At 38.7% G+C, this 21,595-nt stretch overlaps 1 protein-coding gene across 1 annotated transcript; it reads right to left on the bottom strand.

Annotated features, from left to right (window-relative positions):
* Positions 1 to 1,172: 1,172 nt before the first annotated feature.
* Positions 1,173 to 19,871, bottom strand: LOC133528001 (UDP-glucose 4-epimerase-like). The gene is made up of 8 exons (XM_061865241.1): positions 19,713 to 19,871; positions 6,518 to 6,771; positions 5,884 to 5,997; positions 5,269 to 5,445; positions 3,344 to 3,524; positions 2,458 to 2,546; positions 1,956 to 2,148; positions 1,173 to 1,330 (listed from the first exon to the last, which is right to left on the bottom strand). The coding sequence occupies exons 1-8, from the start codon at positions 19,729 to 19,731 to the stop codon at positions 1,239 to 1,241; spliced, it is 1,119 nt and encodes a 372-aa protein (XP_061721225.1). The 5' UTR covers positions 19,732 to 19,871; the 3' UTR covers positions 1,173 to 1,238.
* Positions 19,872 to 21,595: the final 1,724 nt, after the last annotated feature.

Raw genomic sequence — 21,595 nt, 5'->3', positions numbered from 1 at the left:
CTCTACCAGTCAACCACTGGGCCAAACAGAAATTTGCTAAGGTGGGTGCAGTGTGAAAAGAAACTGTTCCAAAATTAAATACTAAATCTAATACTAATAGGCCAATATACGAACTAATAGGTAATATATATGTATCTTATACCTTTAAACGAGCAATTCTTGTATATATATTTATATATATATTTCCGGGATCTCGGAAACGGCTCTAACGATTTTGCAGAAATTTGGTATATGGGGGTTTTTGGGGGGTAAACAATCGATCTAGATTAGTCTTATGTTCGGGAAAACGCGTGTTTTTGAGTTTTCATGCGTTTTTCTTTCGACGCAAAATATGGTCGCTAATTTCGTGTTGCCGGCCACTGTCCGTCTGGTCCAGCGGGTTAAGACGCGGACTGCCCGGTGACTAACTTTTGTTTTTTTTTATATGTTCAAGTTTATATATAATTTTTTAATTTTTATTGTTTTAGACAAGTTTAATTTAGTAAAAAAAATACCTATGTAATAAGAGAAATTGACAATAGATGGCGTTACTCTGTGACAAGTGCTGTAAGGTTAAAATCGATTGTAAATAATAATAAGTTCACATTTTACTTTTTAAGTTTATGTAGATTATCACCTATACACCACCATATTACAATAAATAGTTATAACCGAGCAAAGCTCGGTCGCCCAGGTACTAATACTTTTATAAACTATACAAATTATCATTAAAAATATATATATAAATTACATAATATACTATACAATATACATAAATATACTTCTGCATGTGTACGGAGAAGGGGGGTCCCACTCCCACTAGACAGTATCTAGTCTAGCAGGTGCTTGTAGAGAATTCGTTTGAAATTCAGCTCGTTTGGGGCTTGTCTAATCGTTAGAGGAAGCGCATTCCAAAGACGGATTGCTTGAACAGCGAAAGAAGACGTTAGAAAACCAGTATGGTGAGGGAGGTATATTTATTTTTCAATTCTAAGCGAATTAGTATATACGTATAGATCGTGATGATCGTGTCATTCACGAAGACGCGTGCCTTGACTAGTAATGTCATGCTATTAAAGGTTAAATTTGACAAATCTGCGCGTCATCGTGGATGTCACGAACTATAGCCCCATCGCTAATGTGGATTGTTATAAACATTTGAGGTTAGGAAATGGAAGCCAAATCAATAGACGTTAAATATACTAGTTTATTAATAATAAGTACGCGTAGCATAAATCATAGTGTAGTGTCCGAGTGAACTAACTCTTCCCGTTTACGATGACACTTGTCTTAACGTTATTCTTGGGGTAGCCATCCGGGTTCATCGTCTGCCATCGCCAGAAATCAGTGCCTGCAATAATATATTTTTAAATTTAAAAATTGTGTCTAGTCACCTGCCTCTGCATTCGATTTAAGGTAGGTACCTACCTGAGAAATTTCGGCAATGTTTATTTGGAAAGACCCACTTTTTGTGGATCGAGATCGATATAGGAACGGAATGTTCCATCTTTTCGGACGTTTGTGGAAATAGTAGATTGTTAGCCACGGGGTGGAAAGTAGTTCGAGACAGAAATGGATGCTTTCACCCGAGTTAAACACTTTACTCGCTTGCTACACTCGTGGTTCAATTTGGAATCTTTCGCTTGACCGGGTATCAATATTTGCACTATGGGTTAAACAGCAACTTTGCCTTATAACTATTTTTAAATACCGCCAGTTTACACATCTTTTCGATGGTGTGCTTGGTGACCTGCTGCGGTGGCAGCATGGTTGCATTTTTATCGCCTGACACTATACCTGTTGCTTTCGCTCTTACATACTTGTGACACAGGCATGGTGACAACAGGCGATAATAATTCGACCGTGCTACCGCCGCTGGTTGAGTTCGTTCTTGTCGAGCGTGGCGGGATGTCTCTTCTCGAACACTTCTTACTTCACGATCTTGTTGGTCATCTAAAATATTCCTAGCTACTTACACATCTCCTCGATGGTGTGCTTGGTGACCCAGTTGAGTTCGTTTTTGGCGAGCGTCGCGTCTGCCCACATAGCAGTTATATCTCCCAGCCTCCTCGCCTCGTATTTTAGAGGGATTTTGGTGTTGGTCACCTTCTCGAACACCTCTACTAACTCTTTAACGGACACGCCTCGGCCCGTGCCAAGGTTATAGACCTGGAAATTAAAACAAATACTCAAAACTTATGTTTACACCTTTACACAAAAAAAAACTGCATTGCGGTGCATTACGTCAGTTTATACGATCAATTATTTGTTCCGTGCTTATCGAACCACTACAGGCGGCTTGTTTTTGAATAAAATTAAACGGAACAGGAAATAGTCACATTTCATACTCACTTCTGTACTTAATTAATATTCATATTTAATCTTATTTTTACGAAGACTGATGTAGGTAGGTAAGGTATACATACTTATGTGTAATTGTGTAGCTATACTCATTAATTATAGTGACAAGAAAAGTACCTTAAGTCCAACGTGGTTTTGGCTTAGCAGGTTCAAAGCTGCAACATGTCCACTGGCCAGGTCCATGACGTGAATGTAGTCTCGCACACCTGTGCAGAGAGTAAAGTAAGTATTGCACCTATGGATCAGAGTTACGAGTTGACGGAGTTGATTTGCTGCCTTAGTCCAATAAATGAAGTTGAAAAAGAACTGCCGTATATAATACAATTAAGCCCAGCAGTTTAGTCTCCACCGGAGATAAGGACTATTAGGCTGGTCAGAGTGGTCAGATTGCAACATTGACATAGGAATATCAAGAAGCTTAAAAAGTACGATGCAAAAGTTTGACATTTGAAGTATAATAATAAGTTCGGCTCTACACTGTGCGGTAATATTAGGGTGTATTAGTATTACGTTTACAGTACTTTACAAATCTCAGTCTGTAATGTGTTAGGTGAGAACTGGCATCCTGCCCAGAGCCACTTGCGCCATGAAAGGCATCAGGTTTGTGAACTTCTTGGTCGGGTCTTCGCCTATCAGGCCCGATGGTCTTGCCAACGGGGTTGAACTAGCGCAGAGCTATGTTCCTTACTTCTTTCACACGTTACAGTAGACTGTAGACTGTAGTAGAGAGTTGCTTTTATAGTAGACACGGACCATAATATACTTACCAGTGCCAACAGGAGTCTAATAATCGTTCCCGAAGACTGTGAGAACTGGCTTCTTGTCCAGAGCCACTTGCGCCATGAAAGGCATAAAATTTGTGAACTCCTTGATCGGGTCTTCGCCTATCAGGCCGTAGGGCTAAGCGCCAACGGGGCTGAATTAACACAGAGATATGTTCCATCTCTTTCACAAGCTACAATAAAAATTGCCTTAAGTGAAACAAGGACTATAGAATACTGACCAGTGCCATCAGGCGTCTGATAATCGTTCCCGAAGACCGTGAGAACTGGCTTCTTGCCCAGAGCCACTTGCGCCATGAAAGGCATCAGGTTTGTGAACTCCTTGGTCGGGTCTTCGCCTATTAGGCCGGAGGGATGCGCGCCAACGGGGTTGAAGTAGCGGAGAGATATTATATTCCATCTCTGAAAAAAAAAATTGTATGAAAAGGTGACATGATGAAATTATAAGATAAGCGAATGCCGTTTTAAAGCAAAAAGTGGTGAATAAGTCATAACCCCTTAAGAATGTAATTGATAAATTCCTTTATCGGTAACCCATAATATCAAACTTCATTGGAAGCTTCCGCGATGTAGAAATCGCTTTCCATATAACAAGGACATCTATTGGGTAATATATAATGAAGGCGGTTACAAAAAAAAGTGAAAAAATCAGGCTACGTGTACGGTAGTGTAGTGACAGTGTACGTGTAGGTGACATTTGATTTCATATGAACAGGCCGTCGAGACCGATAGGTATTATAAGTATTTATGAGTGGTAATCACTAATCCCATAGAAGAACACGTATCAAATTTTAACAGATATATTATATACCTACGAACAATGTCTTTCTACTTATCAAGTCCACACGAAAGAAACCTTTCATTAGATCTGACCGTTATGACACCCATATTTTTGTGCCGTTGTTTCGGTTGTTTTCTAAGAAAAAAACACACTAAAATAATTGATAGGTATTTAAAGTGGTCATCACCTCAGTAATTTTGTATGAGATAGAGATTAAGGCCAAGCGTGATCGACTGATCACGACAAAAAATACATGCTACATGAATTACGGTATGTTTGTTAACTTTGATTTTAACTTCGATTTCGAAAGCCAGATGGGCCTTGAATACACAGGTTAACCCTAATCCTAACGATTTCAATAATAGGTATGAGTAATGGCCATTGTACCAGATGAAATACGGCGTTTCGTGAACCAAAGATTTCCTTTGGCAGGATTAGACCCAAAGATGGATTTAAGAAGTGAAGCCACCGAGATTTTTGATGTAATTTTTTAAGGGGGAGGAGGCCTTCAACTTTATCTTGCTTGATATCTACATCAATGAAACTGCTAGGCCAAGTTTGGCACCGTTTCCATATAAATCGGGAATGCCGAATTTTAAAATTCCCTGTCTGTTACCTCTTTACTAATCGCTGAACCGATTTAGAGTCCCGGGAAAGGACATAGAATAGTTTTATCCCAGAAGTCATCCCTTAAGTGGATAAAAAGGGAGGTGAAAATTTGTATGGGGAATGGGGAATCGATAATAACGAAAATTACAGTCAAGGTATTAAATATCGATACGGACAAAGTGACAAAAATATGTACACACAATCTTAATATATAGGCAATAAGGTCGTGCATACATATTTTTGGCACTTTGTCTGTATCGATATTTAATACCTTGACTGTACATCTTTGTTTTCGTTGAAAATGATATCAAACTTGACTTAGTACGTAAATAGTTATTAACCTCAGACGTTGCCGAGGCTGTTTTTTTAGGGTTCCGTACCCAAAGGATCAAACGGGACCCTATTACTGAGACTTCGCTATCCGTCCGTCCGTCCGTCTGTCACCAGGCTGTATCTCATGATAGTTAGCCAGTTGAAATTTCTACAGATTATGTATTTCTGTTGCCGCTATAACAACACATACTAAAAACAGAATAAAATAAATATTTAAGGGGGGCTCCCATACAACAAACAAATAATGGCACGGAACGAGTCCGACTCGCACTTGCCTGGTTTTTTTAAAAATAAAATACCTTTTTACTCGGTGGTTAAAATCTTTCAGTATCTTTGCGTTGTATACAATACGGGTATAGTAATACCGATGGCATTTTTTTTATCTTAGCTACGAGTACTTTTACGTAAGTTATTATCCATTACCTTGTCAGCTGCACTCAGATCCTTCAGCATCTCTTCAATGAAGTACTTGGTTCTGCCGTAGACGTTGGTTATGCTGCCTGTGGGATGGTCTTCTGTGATCGGCAGATGTTTCGGCTCGCCGTACACGGTGCAGGATGATGAGAATACCATTTGGAAGCAGTTGTGTGAACGCATGATCTAAAAAAATAGTGTGAATAGTTACTTTTTGTAACATTCGGTAGACTCCTACCAAGCTATGTTTGCATCGACTTAGCACTCTTGGTTGGTAGTGATAAAGTATGGCCGTACTTTAGGTAAAACTTTTGGGGCGAGATAAGTTTTATATTGGTTTATTGCTTGACTCTAAGTACCAGATTATATCCTAGATTTTGTAGGATTGTCATCCTTATTGCCTTGCAATAAAGTTGAACAAGGCATTTTAAAGATGAATAAAACAAATTGTAAAAGGTTTTCCTTATAAAATACCTGTTAATTTCCTTGTGATTTGATTACATCACTCTTTTTGACATTATGTCCTCAGTAAAGACCACTTGACCTTCATATGGATCGATTTGGCTTCGGATGGAAAATCCCTTATTTAAATAGTAAACTCTTATAGACTTTTAGAATTCTTACTTCGAGTAGGTTGAGCATTCCAAGCAAGTTGTTCTGATAGTAGAGAAGGGGCTGCTGCATGGATTCACCGACCGCTTTTAACGCCGCGAAGTGAATGACGCAGTCTATTGGGTGCTGGAATATGACACAAAAAGAAAACGTTCAGACACCTGATTGATATGTGAAAAAAAAGTGAGACAATGGACTGGCAATTCCTTATCAGAAACGATCTCCTGGCAAAAAACTTTTCCCACAAATTTGTTATTTTCATTTTACAGATATTTAAAATGCCGACAGACGCTAGACTAAAACTTAATTGGTTTTAGTTTTGGCAGGAAATTAATACAAAAGTGATAGAGGTTCTATATTCCTGAATGAACTATAATGCACAGTACATACCCTACTAGTTCAATGTATTAGTAAGAGTTTACCTTGTCAAAAATGTCCCTGATTAGCGGCTTGTCCAGCAGATCAGCCTTGTAAAATAAGACCTCGCCGTGATCTCTTCCGCTCTCTTCAATGCCGGGGACCCTTCATCATCCCCCACTGCGTTGACAAAGTTGTCGATAGCCACAACTTCGTGTCCGGCTTGGCCTAGATCTACAACGCAATGGCTGCCTATGGTTATGACTCAGTTTATAGATGAGACACTTACCTTGTCAAAAATATCCCTGATCTGCGCCTTATCTAGCAGATCGGCCTTGTAAAACGTGACCTTCTTCCCCGTGATCTCTTCTACCCTCCTTAGCGCTGGTGACCCTTCATCATCTCCCACTGCGTTTGCGAAGTTGTCGATGGCCACAACTTCGTGTCCAGCCTGGACTAGGTCTACAACGCAATGGCTTCCTATGTAGCCGGCCCCGCCGGTCACGAGTATGGTCTTGAAGCGCGGCATTGTGCCTTGTTGCTCTGGAAATCAAGATTGCTTTTGATTTGATGCTCTCAGATTAGTCACAAACACCTAACGAAACATAATAAAAACTTAATTTATTAAAATAGACGTGATTAATGATGTTGTTGTTTAGTTATTACCTATCCATAATCAGAAAGCCGTATGCTTTAAAGCAGTGTCTGTACTCTGGGATGGAAAGAAATTAGTGAAACCTACTAAACCGTGTTTTCTGACGGAAATAAAATACTGTATCTATTGCAAAATAATCGCCAATTCTAAGGAATTCACTGTCCTTAATTCCTAATACGTGTAACAATAATACATACGTTGCTATTTGCAATGTTTGTGTTTTCTGTTAGCGATATAACAGCGAGTACCGTATCCACAAGACAAACAAGTATACTGAACGATTCGGTAGTAGCGATCGGCGTTTTAAGAATGAACCGTCTCCATTTAAAACCTTTGAGGTTCTGGTGACAATGTATTATTTCTCAAATAATGGATACGTTGCGTGTTGTAGGTGTTATTCTATGCATGATATTAGTTTTTGCTTAATCAGTGTCGTGCCAGTTTGTGCAGTTTGATGCCAAGCGTTCAACGGCCGCGGGTGTAAATAGAAAGTTGACGGCAAAATCAAGGACACCACTAAACACCATCTTTATTGGCATCTTTCTTAACTTTATGAGACAAGTAGCGTTGCGGACTACTGATGCCGAATATATGACTGGTTTTGCAATGTCCATTTTAATGTTGTCACAGGAAAACTTAACGTCGCATTTTCATTGGTCAATAAGAGACCCGCATTGGTACTGTGAGATTTTTCAAACAATAATGCCAATATAATATATAATAAATTGCATTAGGACAAGTTTTCTTTTGCCAACAGAGCCTAACTAACGCAAGCGGTTGTTTTGTTTTCTCTTTGTAATCACCCTTTAAAAAAGGAGTAAATATAAAAGTAACCCTTTTATATGCGCTAGCAGCTGATATTGTTTAAGTTGGTGTTAAGCCTATGAATCTATGAGAACGGTCACAATGACGCGTTTTTATTGGTGGAGATGATAATTATACGTATAATTGCGTTAGCATTTCATTTTGGGCAGTCTTTTGCATACAATATCCCATTAAACCCATGGAAGTTACCATGTGGCAGTCACGTTCAATAAGCAATCAAAGAAGACACGATCGACAAACATGATTCACTACTTAAAAGCAATTAATTGGTGATAAGATTGATTGATAAACAAAATATTCTTATTTTCCTGGTATGACGAAACCCACAGATATTGCGAAAAGGGTCCAAACAGTCATAAATGAAGGAAGATAACATTTTTGGGGTGGAAAAACTGGCCCATCCAACAATGTGAAAGTATCCGAAAACTTTACTCAGGAAAGTATTGCAAATTTCGCAATTTTGAACATTTTCCGCGGCATATATCTAGGAAAACATAAGGTTCATGAGCGGGAGATTGCATCTATTATTACATTTATTACTATTTTCGTACTCCCTGCCATGGTTAATCAATTAACGTTACTAATATTATAAGGATTCTGTAAATGGAACAAACGTATACCGTACATTTCACGTCACGACGGAGAAAAGTGATACCTTATGCACTTACCTAGGCTTCCTCTACGAATTCTATATATATAATATATTGGTTCAGTGAGACTATAAAGTAGACGAAAGGATGTTGCCGTGCCACTTAGTTCTATTTTAGGATACCACTATAACCAGAAGCCGTCGCCCTAAGCTAAGTGGGTACCAGATTATTATACGAGTAGTCTTGCTAAGTGACTGACAAGCATTGCAGCTTGTTTATTTTGTCTTTTTGCTCTCAGGGAAACAGTATTTTTGACCACGGCCGGCAAAACTTCCCACTTTGTTGCTTGTGATAAGGACGAGATTTGTTTGTATTTTTAGACGAATAACCTGTCAAAGTGTCCTTATGGTAAGCGACAAAGTGGGACGTTTTGTCAGCCGTGGACACATTTACTTAGCTTCATCCTTCACACTGTTTGTAACCCCTGACAAGTTTGACTGCTACGTGTGTTTTGTTCCGTTTTTTATTAGAAAGCAGGTTTTTAGCGGTATAGAGCAAGATCCCAGAGCCGCCAGACCTTACTTATTTTCTCATGAATAAAATGTATGGGATAATATAGTATGTACTTTTAATGTCTACATACTTGCTATATTGGCCCGACGGCCATTTGTCCTGTACAAGGTGTTAAGGTTAGGTAAAAATATTACTAACTTTTCTTAAATTCTCATGGCTGATTTTTATGTATGTTATAGAAAATATTGTTAAAAATTTATAATCAACATTGCCATACCATTTCCGGCGGCGGTAACTGTTACCAGACGCTTTAAAGCTGTCAAATTATATTTTCCAATCTCTTGGCTCTATTTTTGAACTGGTATTTGATGAGGAATCGCTGAATTTTCTCAAATTTTAGAGAAATTCAATTCGTCTAATTAGCATTGTATTAGCATTATTGTTGAAAGTATTTATCTTATTAAGATGATGGAAATCAAGTTTAAACAGTATTAGACATCGCGCTTATAACAATCTCAAGACGTCCGCTACCAGTAAACAGTTACTTCGTGCCCTTGTGATTGCTAATTATTAACGTCTTGCTAAACGTTGTTTGCACAATTTTGCAAGCCATTGTTTAGGTATAATTTATCCTGCTTTGTGGTTGTGGCCCGCAGACGTTGAACCCTAGAGCTACATGTTCTTGGGAAAATGTTAACTTTTTTCTAAGAATCCACTAATATTTTTTAATATTTTATGACGACCTGTCTGGCCTAGTGGGTAGTGCATGATGCCGATGGTCCCGGGTCCTTCCTGGTAAGGGCATTGATTCGTGTGATGAGCACGAATATTTGTTCCTGTATTATGAGTATTTTCTATATATTTAAGTATTTAGTTGTGTAAGTTCCCTCAACACAAGCCTTATTGTTAAACTTACTGTGGGACTTTTAAATAGTTATTTATTTATTATTTTTAGTTTGTGAACATGGATGGATGTAATATTTTTTTACTTATGATATATATATATATATATATATATATATATATCATATAGATTGTTGATTATATATATTATATATATATAACTACCGGCGATAAATAAACAAATATTTGGGGACAATCTTACACAAATCGGCCTAGCCCTAAACTAAGCAAAGCTTGTATTATGGGTACGAGGCGATGATATACATACGTAAATATATTTAGATAAATAAAAAAACTTATATACCTCGAGACTCGAGAACAATTATCTGTGTTTATCACACAAACAAATGCCCTTACCGGGATTTGAACCCACTATTACCCACTAGGCCAGACTAATTCAAATTATTTTCTGTGCAGTTTGCCGCTTAGCGAAAGTTTTAGTATCGAAGATCGCGTTGACAAGAGAATAATTTCGTAATCGCTTCGGGTATGGTAGCAAAAAAAAATTGACAAATTAGGCTATTGGCCATTATTAAACCTTAATTCAAAAAGTTCAAAAACAACCCTCGCGTACAAGTGAATAATCAATGATTATTAATCATGATGAAGTGCGGGTAGTTCGCAAACCCAGGGCAACAGAAGATGTTGATAGTGTTGATACGATTCCTCGCCAGTATACCTGTGACCACGGACGTGTCACGTTCGAAAAGTCAGGCCAAATAATAAACGTACGCGATTAAATCCCGATTCAGTAGGACAATTCCACTGTTAAGGAAAGAATAGACGAAGTGCACCTACCTTTATTTTCTACAATGCAGGCACTCTGTCACCTACCTCTTTCACTACGTAAATAAATGGAATGGCTAAAGCACAGATCGATTGTTGATTATCTTTGCCGCACATTATCTGAACTGAATCAAAATTTTTATCTTAACTATTTACCTACGTAACGGAATATATTTCACTAAGTAGGTATAGAAGTCTTTTGCTAGGTCTACGAGTAAGTGACGATATGGTCAAGACAGATAATCGTATTTGCTTAAATCACGGCAGCTAATATATACTAGTGATTAGATTTAGACGACGCTTATCGTTAAGTGTAGTTAGGTACGTCGAAGATAACATTTTGTGTGTAGGAGATAACTTTTTTAAAGACCTATTTAAGTATAGGTACTATTAGGTACCGAAATAGTCCTACGTCGACGAATATTGTTAAATTCGTCGTTGAGAATGCCAAATCCAAAATATGTGCGCGATTTTAATCAAATTAATTAATACCTTATGTATTTTGTTCCTAGATGCCTATTTGCCAATCAAAAATCGAGCACATAACGGATTTGGCATTTTCAACGACGTCATGTAAAAATAAAAAAACCGGTCAAGTGCAAGTTCGTTTTACTCGCGCACCGAGGGTTCCGTACAAACTTTGAATTATCTCTTGTAATTGTAACTACAAAGACGAAGGCTTTTGATCATATCTACCAATACTAAACATAATTGTGTATAGCGCCATCTATCGGCAAATTGTCCAACTAATTTGCGCGATGTACCTAATGCACGTATGTTGGTTTTTCGTGGATAATTCTCTTTCATGTGAACTGATTTCAAAAATTGTTTTTTTATTTGAAGGTGTCTTTAATATGATCTCATAGCAATTTCCAGTGTAATAAACACACTTATAGTTGGTTAAATTCCAAACTGAATTCGGAAATGTTTTTTGTTAATTAAAAAAAATTACCAAGATAGAGGTCTGATTATATTTTTCCTGTATAATTTATAGTTATGTTAATATATGTAAAAATTTCATAATTTTTCATCGGTAAACTGCGGAGATACGGGAGGGGGGGGGGGATTTTTTTTCACATTTTCCTCCATAAATTGTTTTGGAATGGTCAATTTGAGCTCTTTCAAATGATACCCCACTTGACCTAGTCACTAGACTTTGAAATTTTGCCCCCTCTTCATATTGGGCATTTCCCATAGTTATTAAAAATACCGGGTGTTTCCTGTAACACGAGCAAATAATTAAACCATATATAGCACTCCTAAAATGATATAAATTTTGATTAAAAACTTTAAAAAATTATGAAATCTTCAGAGTTTATCTTTTTCATACAAATTTAATATTATTTTCAATGTACGCTGATATCAGTGTGTTTGACCGCCGTTTGACGTTGCTTGTCTTGTTTTAAACGTAACAAAATTCGCAATACATTGCGTCTTAGAATTAACTTCACTGTGTAATAAAAATTAAAACATAAGTTATTTAATTTACAAGTTGCTAAACAAATGTTGGTGAGTTTGAGGAGTACAGCCTACAGTTTAATTTATTGCTCCTGTTACAGGGAACACCCGATATAATAACAAAATAATACTTTCAATGTGTCTGGGTTAGCGTTGTTCATAACTATTCCAAATTTCATATCGATAGCTTAAGTGGTTCTTGAGATATTTAGCGTTGTGACAGACGGACGGACGGACAGAGTCGCACCATAAGGGTTCCTTTTTGTACCTTTTTGTTACGCAACCCTAAAAATGGTATGTTTGATGCTTGGATATTCGTTGCCCAATCACGCAAAAACTGCTGCATATGGATTTGGACGTTTGACGCGCTGATTGGTAGGATTATGTACCTACATAATATTTTCACATATTTGTAAGTAATCGATTAGGTATACCTTTTAATATTTCATGTGATTATACCGATACCCACATCCTCTATTTTATTTTATTTTTCAACCTACTATTTACTACTTATATTATCATAAAATCAGCTCTAAAAGCCTAAAGTTCACTATCAATCGAAGTTATATGAAGATGCGAGGTTTGGAAAGTTTACATAAATTGCAAGCGAGTCGATGCCGGCGCATTTTTTTTACGTTTTTCTGTCGGGGCTTGGTTCATTCACCCTCGATGCAATGTTATGACCACAGTAATTAGGAATGAAGTGAACAATGTTGTAATACTACAACACTGGTGTACAGGTTGATTATGTTGTCTGACTTTGTGGCTAAACTTAGGTATAAGATCGAATTTTGATTTCACGTGACATAACAAAAAATCTAAAACAAACTTAGCTTCAGTGTTGACGTGTATCATCAATTAAATGATATCAATCATAACATAATTATTTAAATCAATTAGAAAGATACTTATTGATGGAAATCTTGATACTAATATGATAACGTCAGTGCAATTTGAATTGACATGCCATATGCGGAAATATAAACTATACGCAGATTGATATAAGGTGCATTGAAGTACATTAAAAAAAAAAACATGGATAAAAAACAGGGCCCCGACAACCCTTTCCGCGATAAAAGCCTTTCAATGGGCGTCCCATAAACATGGCTAACACATTGAAAGACTGTCCAGTTTGAACTGCAAGCCCATATATTTGACTAGCCCTTACCGAGAAACTTAGCAAAAAATAAAGCTAGCCCTTTGCAATGGCTTACTGCTATCCTATATGCCTTGCAATCCCTTAATAAGGGTTACCCTTATCATTAAGCGCTTTTTATAAAGCTTTCCCTTTAGTAATGTCGTAGTTGAGCGTTGCGTGAAAGAGGTAGAATTAGTATATATCTACGCTAGTGTATGAAAAGGAAAGAAAATACGTTCCTAGGGAAGGGTTTTTTAAATAATTTTGTTCGCTTACCATCTACTATATACTAGTACGACTACAATTACTAGTATAGTAGCCGTTGCCGTGCATCGTATTAGCTGAGTGATGAGTCCGATTGCACTTACGAAACTAGGCGACTTTTTAAACTTAATTGTACCTACTGGCTGACAAGTGTGAACTGATTAAAATAAAACAAGGTCTACAAGTCATATATATTTAATTAAATATGACTTTTCTCTAAAGTTTAACAGAATAGTACACAAGTAAGTCCGACTCACGCTTGACTGCATATTTCTAATAGGTAGTAGCAACGGCGTAAACAACAATAATAACAATTAGGGTCACTTCCGTCCGAGTAAGAGAACTCGGAAACGGTTTAAAAGATACCGGTTAAAACCGGTTTATTTCGGTTTTACTCCGAAATTTCAGAAGAACGCGAATATTTAAGAACTTTATTGTAACCTTAATAAACCGTTTTATTGGGGGAGCGATGAGACGGCCGTGTGCCGCATAGGGCATAGCATTCTCTCGTTTCGTGCCGATTTGGTGTCCGAGCCCGAATCAAGTTAATAACATTACTATTTTATACAGGTGGTTATTTTTTTAAAGTATGTTTACGTAAACATTAAAATTTGATAAACTAAACCATATAACTTAAATAAAAAAACAAGTAAAAACTCATTTCCCTCCTACCTAAAATAGCTTGGCATTGAGTAGGTTATTAAAAAAACTACTATTTGTGAATAAGTGCATTTTTATAAAGAAGTGCATAATTTATATTATATTAGAACACAGTAAGCCCAGTTACAGTAAAATTATCCTAGAGAGAACGCAGATTTTAATTTTATCACATGAACAACTTCATTTTCCGTCTGAAAAATTGTGACTTATACCAAGTCTAAACGCACAATTGTTTAAGAATAGGTATTTTCTTTTTAACCGCCTTAGATCCTCAGCACACGGAGCGTAAGCGTCGCGTAAACGTATCGTAAAAACGTTACGAGTACGAGACGCGTAAGCGTAATCGTTTAATAAGTGGAATCTAGCTGAAATCATGGTGTCGCTGGCGTCAGATGTCTTCGGCGGATGTATCAACGATCTTACTTTCTCGTCAGATAAAGAAGATTTTTTATTGTTTTATAAGGCTGAAGTTTTGTTTTTTGCGCCCATATTACGCTACGTCTGTCGTAATGACGACAGAAAAGACTTGTTTGAAGTTGTTCGCGCTCGCAGCGCTCTTGTTCTACGCGCGTATTACGATACGCTTACGCGTTTCTTACGCTTACGCTCCGTATGCTGAGAGCCTAAGTATCTGTAAAACGTCAATGAAGAAGGTTTCGCGGTTTAAGTACGGCAAAATAAATTTTTCTTCATCGGAAATCCACTTTGTCACGGTTAAGTACTCATAGGTATATGGTCATAAGAGGGCCATTGCCAGGGCTAAATATGATTTCGTCGACAGAATTGGTGAGAAACTAGCGAGCTACCCCACTGGGAGTCGCGCGTTCTGGTCGCTTGCCAAAGCTGCCGAGGGAAATTTTTGTCAGTCGTCCTTACCACCACTGCGAAAAGCTGATGGTCATCTGGCCCACAGTGCAAAGGAGAAAGCCAATCTTCTTGGTTTGCTATTATTTTTGCCTCAAACTCGACCCTAACCGACGACGGTTGCGCCGTGCCGCCCACCATCCCACGGTGCGTATATTCCATGCCAGAGATCTCATTCACGCAGAGGGATATTCGGCGGGAGTTGCTATCGCCGACGCTCATAAGTCGAGCGGGCCAGACGGCATACCAGCGATTGTGCTTAAGCAATGTGCTCCTGAGTTGTGTCCCGTGATGGCGCGCCTTTTCACACTCTCTAGCAAGAAACGGCATGTTCCATCTTCGTGGAAGACGGCCCTTGTGCACCCTGTGCTTAAAAAGGGCGACAGATCGGACCCATTGAGATACAGGCCTATCGCTATTACCTTTCTTCTCTCAAAGGTCATGGTGCGTATAATTAACGCAAAGCTGCTGAGATACCTAGAAGAACACGACCTGATCAGCGACCGCCAGTATGGTTTCCGTCACGGTCGCTCGACTGGTGATCTTCTATTGTATCTCACACACCGCTGAGCTTAGGCCATTGAGAGTCAAGGTGAGGCATTGGCAGTTAGCCTAGATATAGCGAATGCGTTCGATAGGGTCTGGCGTAGGGGTCTCCTATCGAAGTTACCATCTTATGGACTGCTGCAGGGACTATGCAAATGGATCGCTAGCTTTTTTTTTCCGGCAGACGCATACGAGCCGTAGTAGACGGAAGCTGCTCCGATAGCATGGACATTAACGCTGGCGTTCCGCAAGGTTCTGTGCTATCCCCAACGCTGTTTTTGCTGCACATCAATGACATTCATTGCTATGCAATGCAGACGACAGTAGGGGATGCCTATTACACAGGCCGTGCCAACATCCCTCGTTCTGTGGTGCTGGAGAGTCGTGAAAAGCTTGTGTCGGACATTGAAAGCACTCTATCCTTGATAGTGTAGGGTTGGGACAATCTAGTCCGATTTAACCCCACCAAGACACAAGTTTGCGCATTTACCGCTAAGAAACCCCCATTTACTGTGGTCCCACAGTTCCAAGGCTCAGCCCTTACCATGTCAGGGAGTATTGGGATCCTCGGTGTCGACATTTCCAGTGATGTCCAGTTCCGTAGCCACCTGGCATCCAAAAAACTCGGTGTGCTCAATAAAGCGAGACGATACTTTACAACTGCTGCTATATAAATTGCAGTCCCCATATGGAGTATTGCTGTCACCTTTGGGCAGGAGTACCTGCATGCTAGCTTGGACCATTCGACTCAGTCCAAAGGCGCGTTGTACGTACGAATCGTCGACGATCCCAAACTCAGAGGCGGTACTGAACCTTTAAGTCTAAGGAGAGACTTTGCCTCCTTGTGTGTGTTCTACCAATGGCCGCTTTCTATCACCGCACCGCTCGCTCGCAGGGTGTTCATCCTCACACCCTAGAACCTAATTGGTCGCGTACTGTGCGGTTTAAGAGGAATTTCCTGCCGCGAACGCTTCGGCTGTGATATGAGCTTCCTGCTGAGGTTTTCCCGAGGGGCTACAGTATGGGGCTCTTCAAAAAGGAGTGTACAGGTTTTTAAAGGGCCGGCAACGCGCATCTGATACCGCTGGTGTCGCATGCGTCCATAGGCTACGGTGACTGCTTACCATCAGGCGGGCCGCATGCTTGTTTGCCACCGTCGTGGTATTAAAAAAAAGGTAGTAATATAGTGATATGATACTATCTAATGCAAATAAATCACATGTAGTATATATTGGGTAGGTATATCTTTATTCGTTTCACTTGATTGCCTTCTAGCTAGATAGATGATGGAAAAAAAATCTTTGAAACTTCATTCCATTCCAATCCGTTTCTGCCCATTCCTTCCAATATTTTCAGTTTGAAAGAAAAGATAAATATCTTATTAGAAAATGGGTTTTTATGTAAAATAATAATAATAGATAGATACATAGGTAGTTTAGATCTTAATGGCAAATATTGGACACAAATATATTTTATATTTGAGAGAATAATTGAATAAAGCTTAAATAATAAACGAAAAGTCAGCTACCACTGCCAAAGCCACTAGGTCAAAGGCTGAACTTCAGTGAAGCAATTCTCGGACAAAAATCAATGCCCAAGTATCGTAAAAATCGAGGCCGAAGACCCGGAGCTTCTGATCTGAGAATTAGAACTTGGTCGAACGGATCCCCACTGTTTTTGTTACACCTCGTATTTACAAACGTCGATATACTCCCTTGTTTGTGTCTTGGTTTAATTCAAGTAGTTTATGGTTCCATATTTTAAAATATCATCCCTTTAATTTCTATCCAATAAAGTTCATTTACATATAATCTAATTTCATTCCCTTTCATACATGATTTATTACCTTCCCTCGGTTTTACATTTCCGCCTATGCCTTCATTACATTCCTTACATGTTCCTTAAAAGTAATAGTAGTACTAGTATATTTCATTACACAGTTCAAGAGCTAGCACCTCTGGAGTTGCAGGCGTCCATAGGCTACGTGGCTGCTTAACATTAGGCGGACCGTTTGTGTGTTTGTCGCCGCCATAGTATTAGAAAAACAATACATATATAATGAATAAACACATATTTATAAGCACATAATGAATAAATACATAAATATCAAAATAAACACAAATAACTTTAGAGGACAAAAAACGTTCTACGAAAAAAACAATAAATCGGTACGAAACTAGAGATCGGCCCGTAAACAAAGACACCGCGCATGGAATAAACTGGATTTTATTGTTCTTAATCAATTCTCTGACAATAACTTTATGAAAATGTTCTCTAAATAACCGGTTTAAAAATAACGGTTTTTCGAACCAAACTGAAATTTTAAGGTTTCGCGCCAAGTACATGATAATGGTATGAAATTTAACCGGTTTCGGAGCCTTGCGAGTAAGTATATTATTTGCAACGGGAGCTAATGATAACATTGGCACGTGTCTAAGACTGAAGAAAATAGCGCCGTGACGATGCGCTCGATCCGCGCAAAGCAACAGACAATCACAACTCTTTGCCATTGAAAATTGAACCGTATTTAATCTACAGCGGCTTCGATCATTCGGAAGCGCGCGAACATCAAAGAACACCGCCGCCAACAACGATCGCTTACTATTGGATTTACAGTAATGTGTGCTTTATGAACAAGGTAGATGATTTAAATTAGCACGCTTATATGCTGAAAGGGAAGCCCTTTATAAGGCTAAGCCTTATAAGCGATATGCAAGGTATTGGTGAGCGGATGATAAGGGTTTTGTAAGGGTATTAGGATACCGATACCTCAAAAGGGTTAGCTTTAATATAAGGGCTTTAAAAGCAAAATGAAAGGGTTTCGCCGGGCAAAGGGTATGGTGAGTTAAGCCTTATGCAAAACCCTTACAAAACCCCTTATAAGGGATAGCGGGCCGGTCCCTGATAAAAAACCGGCCAAGTGCGAGTCGGACTCGCGCATGTACCATTATCTATAAAAACGGCAAAAAAATCGCGTTTGTTGTATGGGAGCCCTCTTAAATATTTATTTTATTTTGTTTTTAGTATTTGTTGTTATAGCGGCAACAGAAATACATCATCTGTGAAAATTTCAACTGTCTAACTATCACGGTTCATGAGATACAGCCTGGTGACAGACGGACAAACGGACGGACAGCGGAGTCTTAGTAATAGGGTCCCGTTTTACCCTTTGGGTACAGAACCCTAAAAAGAAACATTTTATACTCTGGCAACACTACCACCCTCCTGATTTCCTAGCTAAGAGCTGTTCAGAGGCATTTTAGTATTTGGAAATTACCCAGGTGACGGAACTTATTTTGGAATACCTAAATTCAACCGCATTAGTATTAACAAAAATTCTATTTAAAAAATCTAGGCTATCTTGTACTTGTAGGCATCCTATACAAGGATAAAATACGATATATATCTGATAGCGCGATTCAATTTTGATAACAGTGTCATCTACCGAGAAAAAATCAACTCTACATAGAAAAAAATATGTATATACATATTTAACTGATTTTCAAGATCGAAGTGATCCTGATTCCATAAGTTCTCCGTGAACAAAGTTTGGTACGGAGTACGGAGCACTAAAAATTGCACACATTCTCATCTCATTCTAATGACTGACATTTGATTAAACAGCCAGCCATTATATTAAAAGCAGATGAACACAGGATGATCTCGTAATGAATGAATGATTCATGTGTACTGAGAAACGACCGGTTTAAGTAATTTGTTATGCGGAATGGCTACCGGAGATGAGGCAAATAAATAAAATGGTTCCATCTCAGATACCTTAGCTAGTATTTTATTATTAACCGTTTTATATATAAGGTGCATTGAGGTAACTTGGAAAGCGCAAATATTTTGAAAATTGGTGATATCTGTTAAACAAGAAGCACTTTCTACTGTAGCAACAGTCAGTTAGCAAGATGCCATGAAAATATATTCCATATAGCGATATTCAAAATTACTCCGTTTTCGAAGCTACGACCTTAATGCGCCCGACTAATTGTCAAGAAATTTAACAATTAAGATCTGTTAGCTTCTAACAAAAATATATTCTTCGGCTTTCTGAAACTTACTTTAATACTAGTAGGTACCCAGACATTAGTTATAACTGTGCCACAGCTCAGTTATTTAAAACACCAGTAGTCATAGCTAGATTTCGAATAAAAAAAACAACTAAGAGTTTTCCAAGAATAATGAAGTCATAACTTAATAGTTACGTGTATCAAGAAAAAATTCTACGAAAATCTTTACCCAGCCACCTACAATAACACGAAAATTATGTACTTACGTCTATTCCTGATTCCCATCAACTATACTTCACTGCACGCACTGGCACGTTACAAAAACGGTTTAAAAGTAATTTTTTGAAAATGGAACGCGTTCGCGCCGGCAGCACGCGCACGCGCATCTAACGCGCCAGCGCACACGTCACTGTTCATTGCAAACCTGGTCCTCATTCACACGTGATGTGAATCTTAATGAGATATTCTCTTACGTAGATATTCCTCACATAGGGCAGCAGGGCTATAACCGCGAAAATCGAAGTTCGTCAATTGCGGGCATTTTTCTCTGTCACTCTAATTACGTCTTAGTGAGAGTAAAATCCCCGCAATTTGCGAATTTAGATTTTCGCGGTAGGCCTCCAGAAGTAGCTAATAACTAAGCGGAGCGTGTTACAAATCTTCACATTCTCTTAATGAAGGTATGTTTAGATCATATTAGACACCTAGCCCACTTATCTTATACTTTTCTGATGATTGTACAAAAAAGCCCATAGATTGGCAGAAGAGGTGATAAGCAGGATTGGATTATATCGATTGCAGGTTCGTTGAAGTTCAAAGTTACTTACCAAATATTAACAACAACTATTACAAAGTAAATAATTTTCACTAACTGATCTTTATATGTATTGTCCCTACGCTCCGTAACGAATGACACGTTTCCTGCATTAAGTTATTACTACACCACTGGTTGTAGCCCAAGAAGGGATTCATGTAGTTACTCGAGCACGTCAGATATGCGTGATATCCTGCTACACCGTGGAGTCTCCCTTAACCCCCTTAACCACTTTTAGCCATCTATGTTGATCCGTTGGTTGGTGGGGGGTACAACAAATCGATTGCAAAGCAGACTGTGAATCTCGTCACTTCAGTCCAAATGAATGCTACATAATTATGCTATTACTCAATCCGACTATTATTTGTACGCACTTTCTTAACCTGACGGTTAGGTACAATGTGAAAATCGGGCGCCGTAATTGTGATCGTCAGATTAAGGAAATTTGTACAAATAATTGTCAGATTAATTTATAGAAAAATTAAAGCATGAAATTGGAATAAAAGACCAAATCCATAATCTAGTTACCGATTTATTTTTCGAATCCAATAGGTCTCTACGACGCTCGAGTAACTACACATTTAGCATCGCCGGCTCCCCAGCTACACGCTATCGAGGAGATCGGCTATAACGGTTACACAAGTAAAATCTGAACTCTTCCCCATAAAATAAATGCGAATATCAGCACATGAACAACATAAGCTCGCATTCGCTTCGGTGTGACAGCAGCCGAGTCCAGTCTCCGGCAGTGACCTCGCCGCCATTGAAGCTACAAACCCACCACATTAACTCATCTCCTCGTCATTCAATAACCTACCTTATTTCAAGGCAGTAAAGCTCTAGCGAACGCAGTTGGCAGCAGAATACCGTAACCACATAACTTGGACGGATGGGCTAGTTTGGGCCAGAGTCCCGTTACGGCCTTGCCTGCTAGACTATCTTCACTTTCGACTATCTGCCGCTGGGACCTCAGTTGACCGAAAATCTTTGACCTATTATAATGCGTGGTCTAAAACAGACCCGACAACCATGAAGTTCGCGAGGGGTTAGACAGTTGAATTGATTTGCAAAAGTTAAGTTTGGCAGTTATTTATTTCGTTAGATTAGTTATTAGCTTAATTAATTGGCTTAGTACCCAAATCCCCAGTATTTTTAAGCTTATACCAGAGACTAGTAAAATAATCAAGACGAGCAACACCTAGGGTTTGCACGATGGATCTGTAATGTATGGGAAAATCCGGGTATCCGGATACAGATCCGGATAATTTAATACATTTCGGATCCGGATTGCAAACCCTAGCTACACCGCGTTCCTCGCGCTATTTTTCCAATTTA

This window comes from Cydia pomonella, chromosome 18, assembly GCF_033807575.1.
Source record: "Cydia pomonella isolate Wapato2018A chromosome 18, ilCydPomo1, whole genome shotgun sequence".
In the NCBI taxonomy this organism is placed as follows: Eukaryota; Metazoa; Arthropoda; class Insecta; order Lepidoptera; family Tortricidae; genus Cydia; species Cydia pomonella.
Note: the sequence above shows the minus strand (reverse complement) of the source record. Positions and strands in the feature narration are given on the sequence as shown.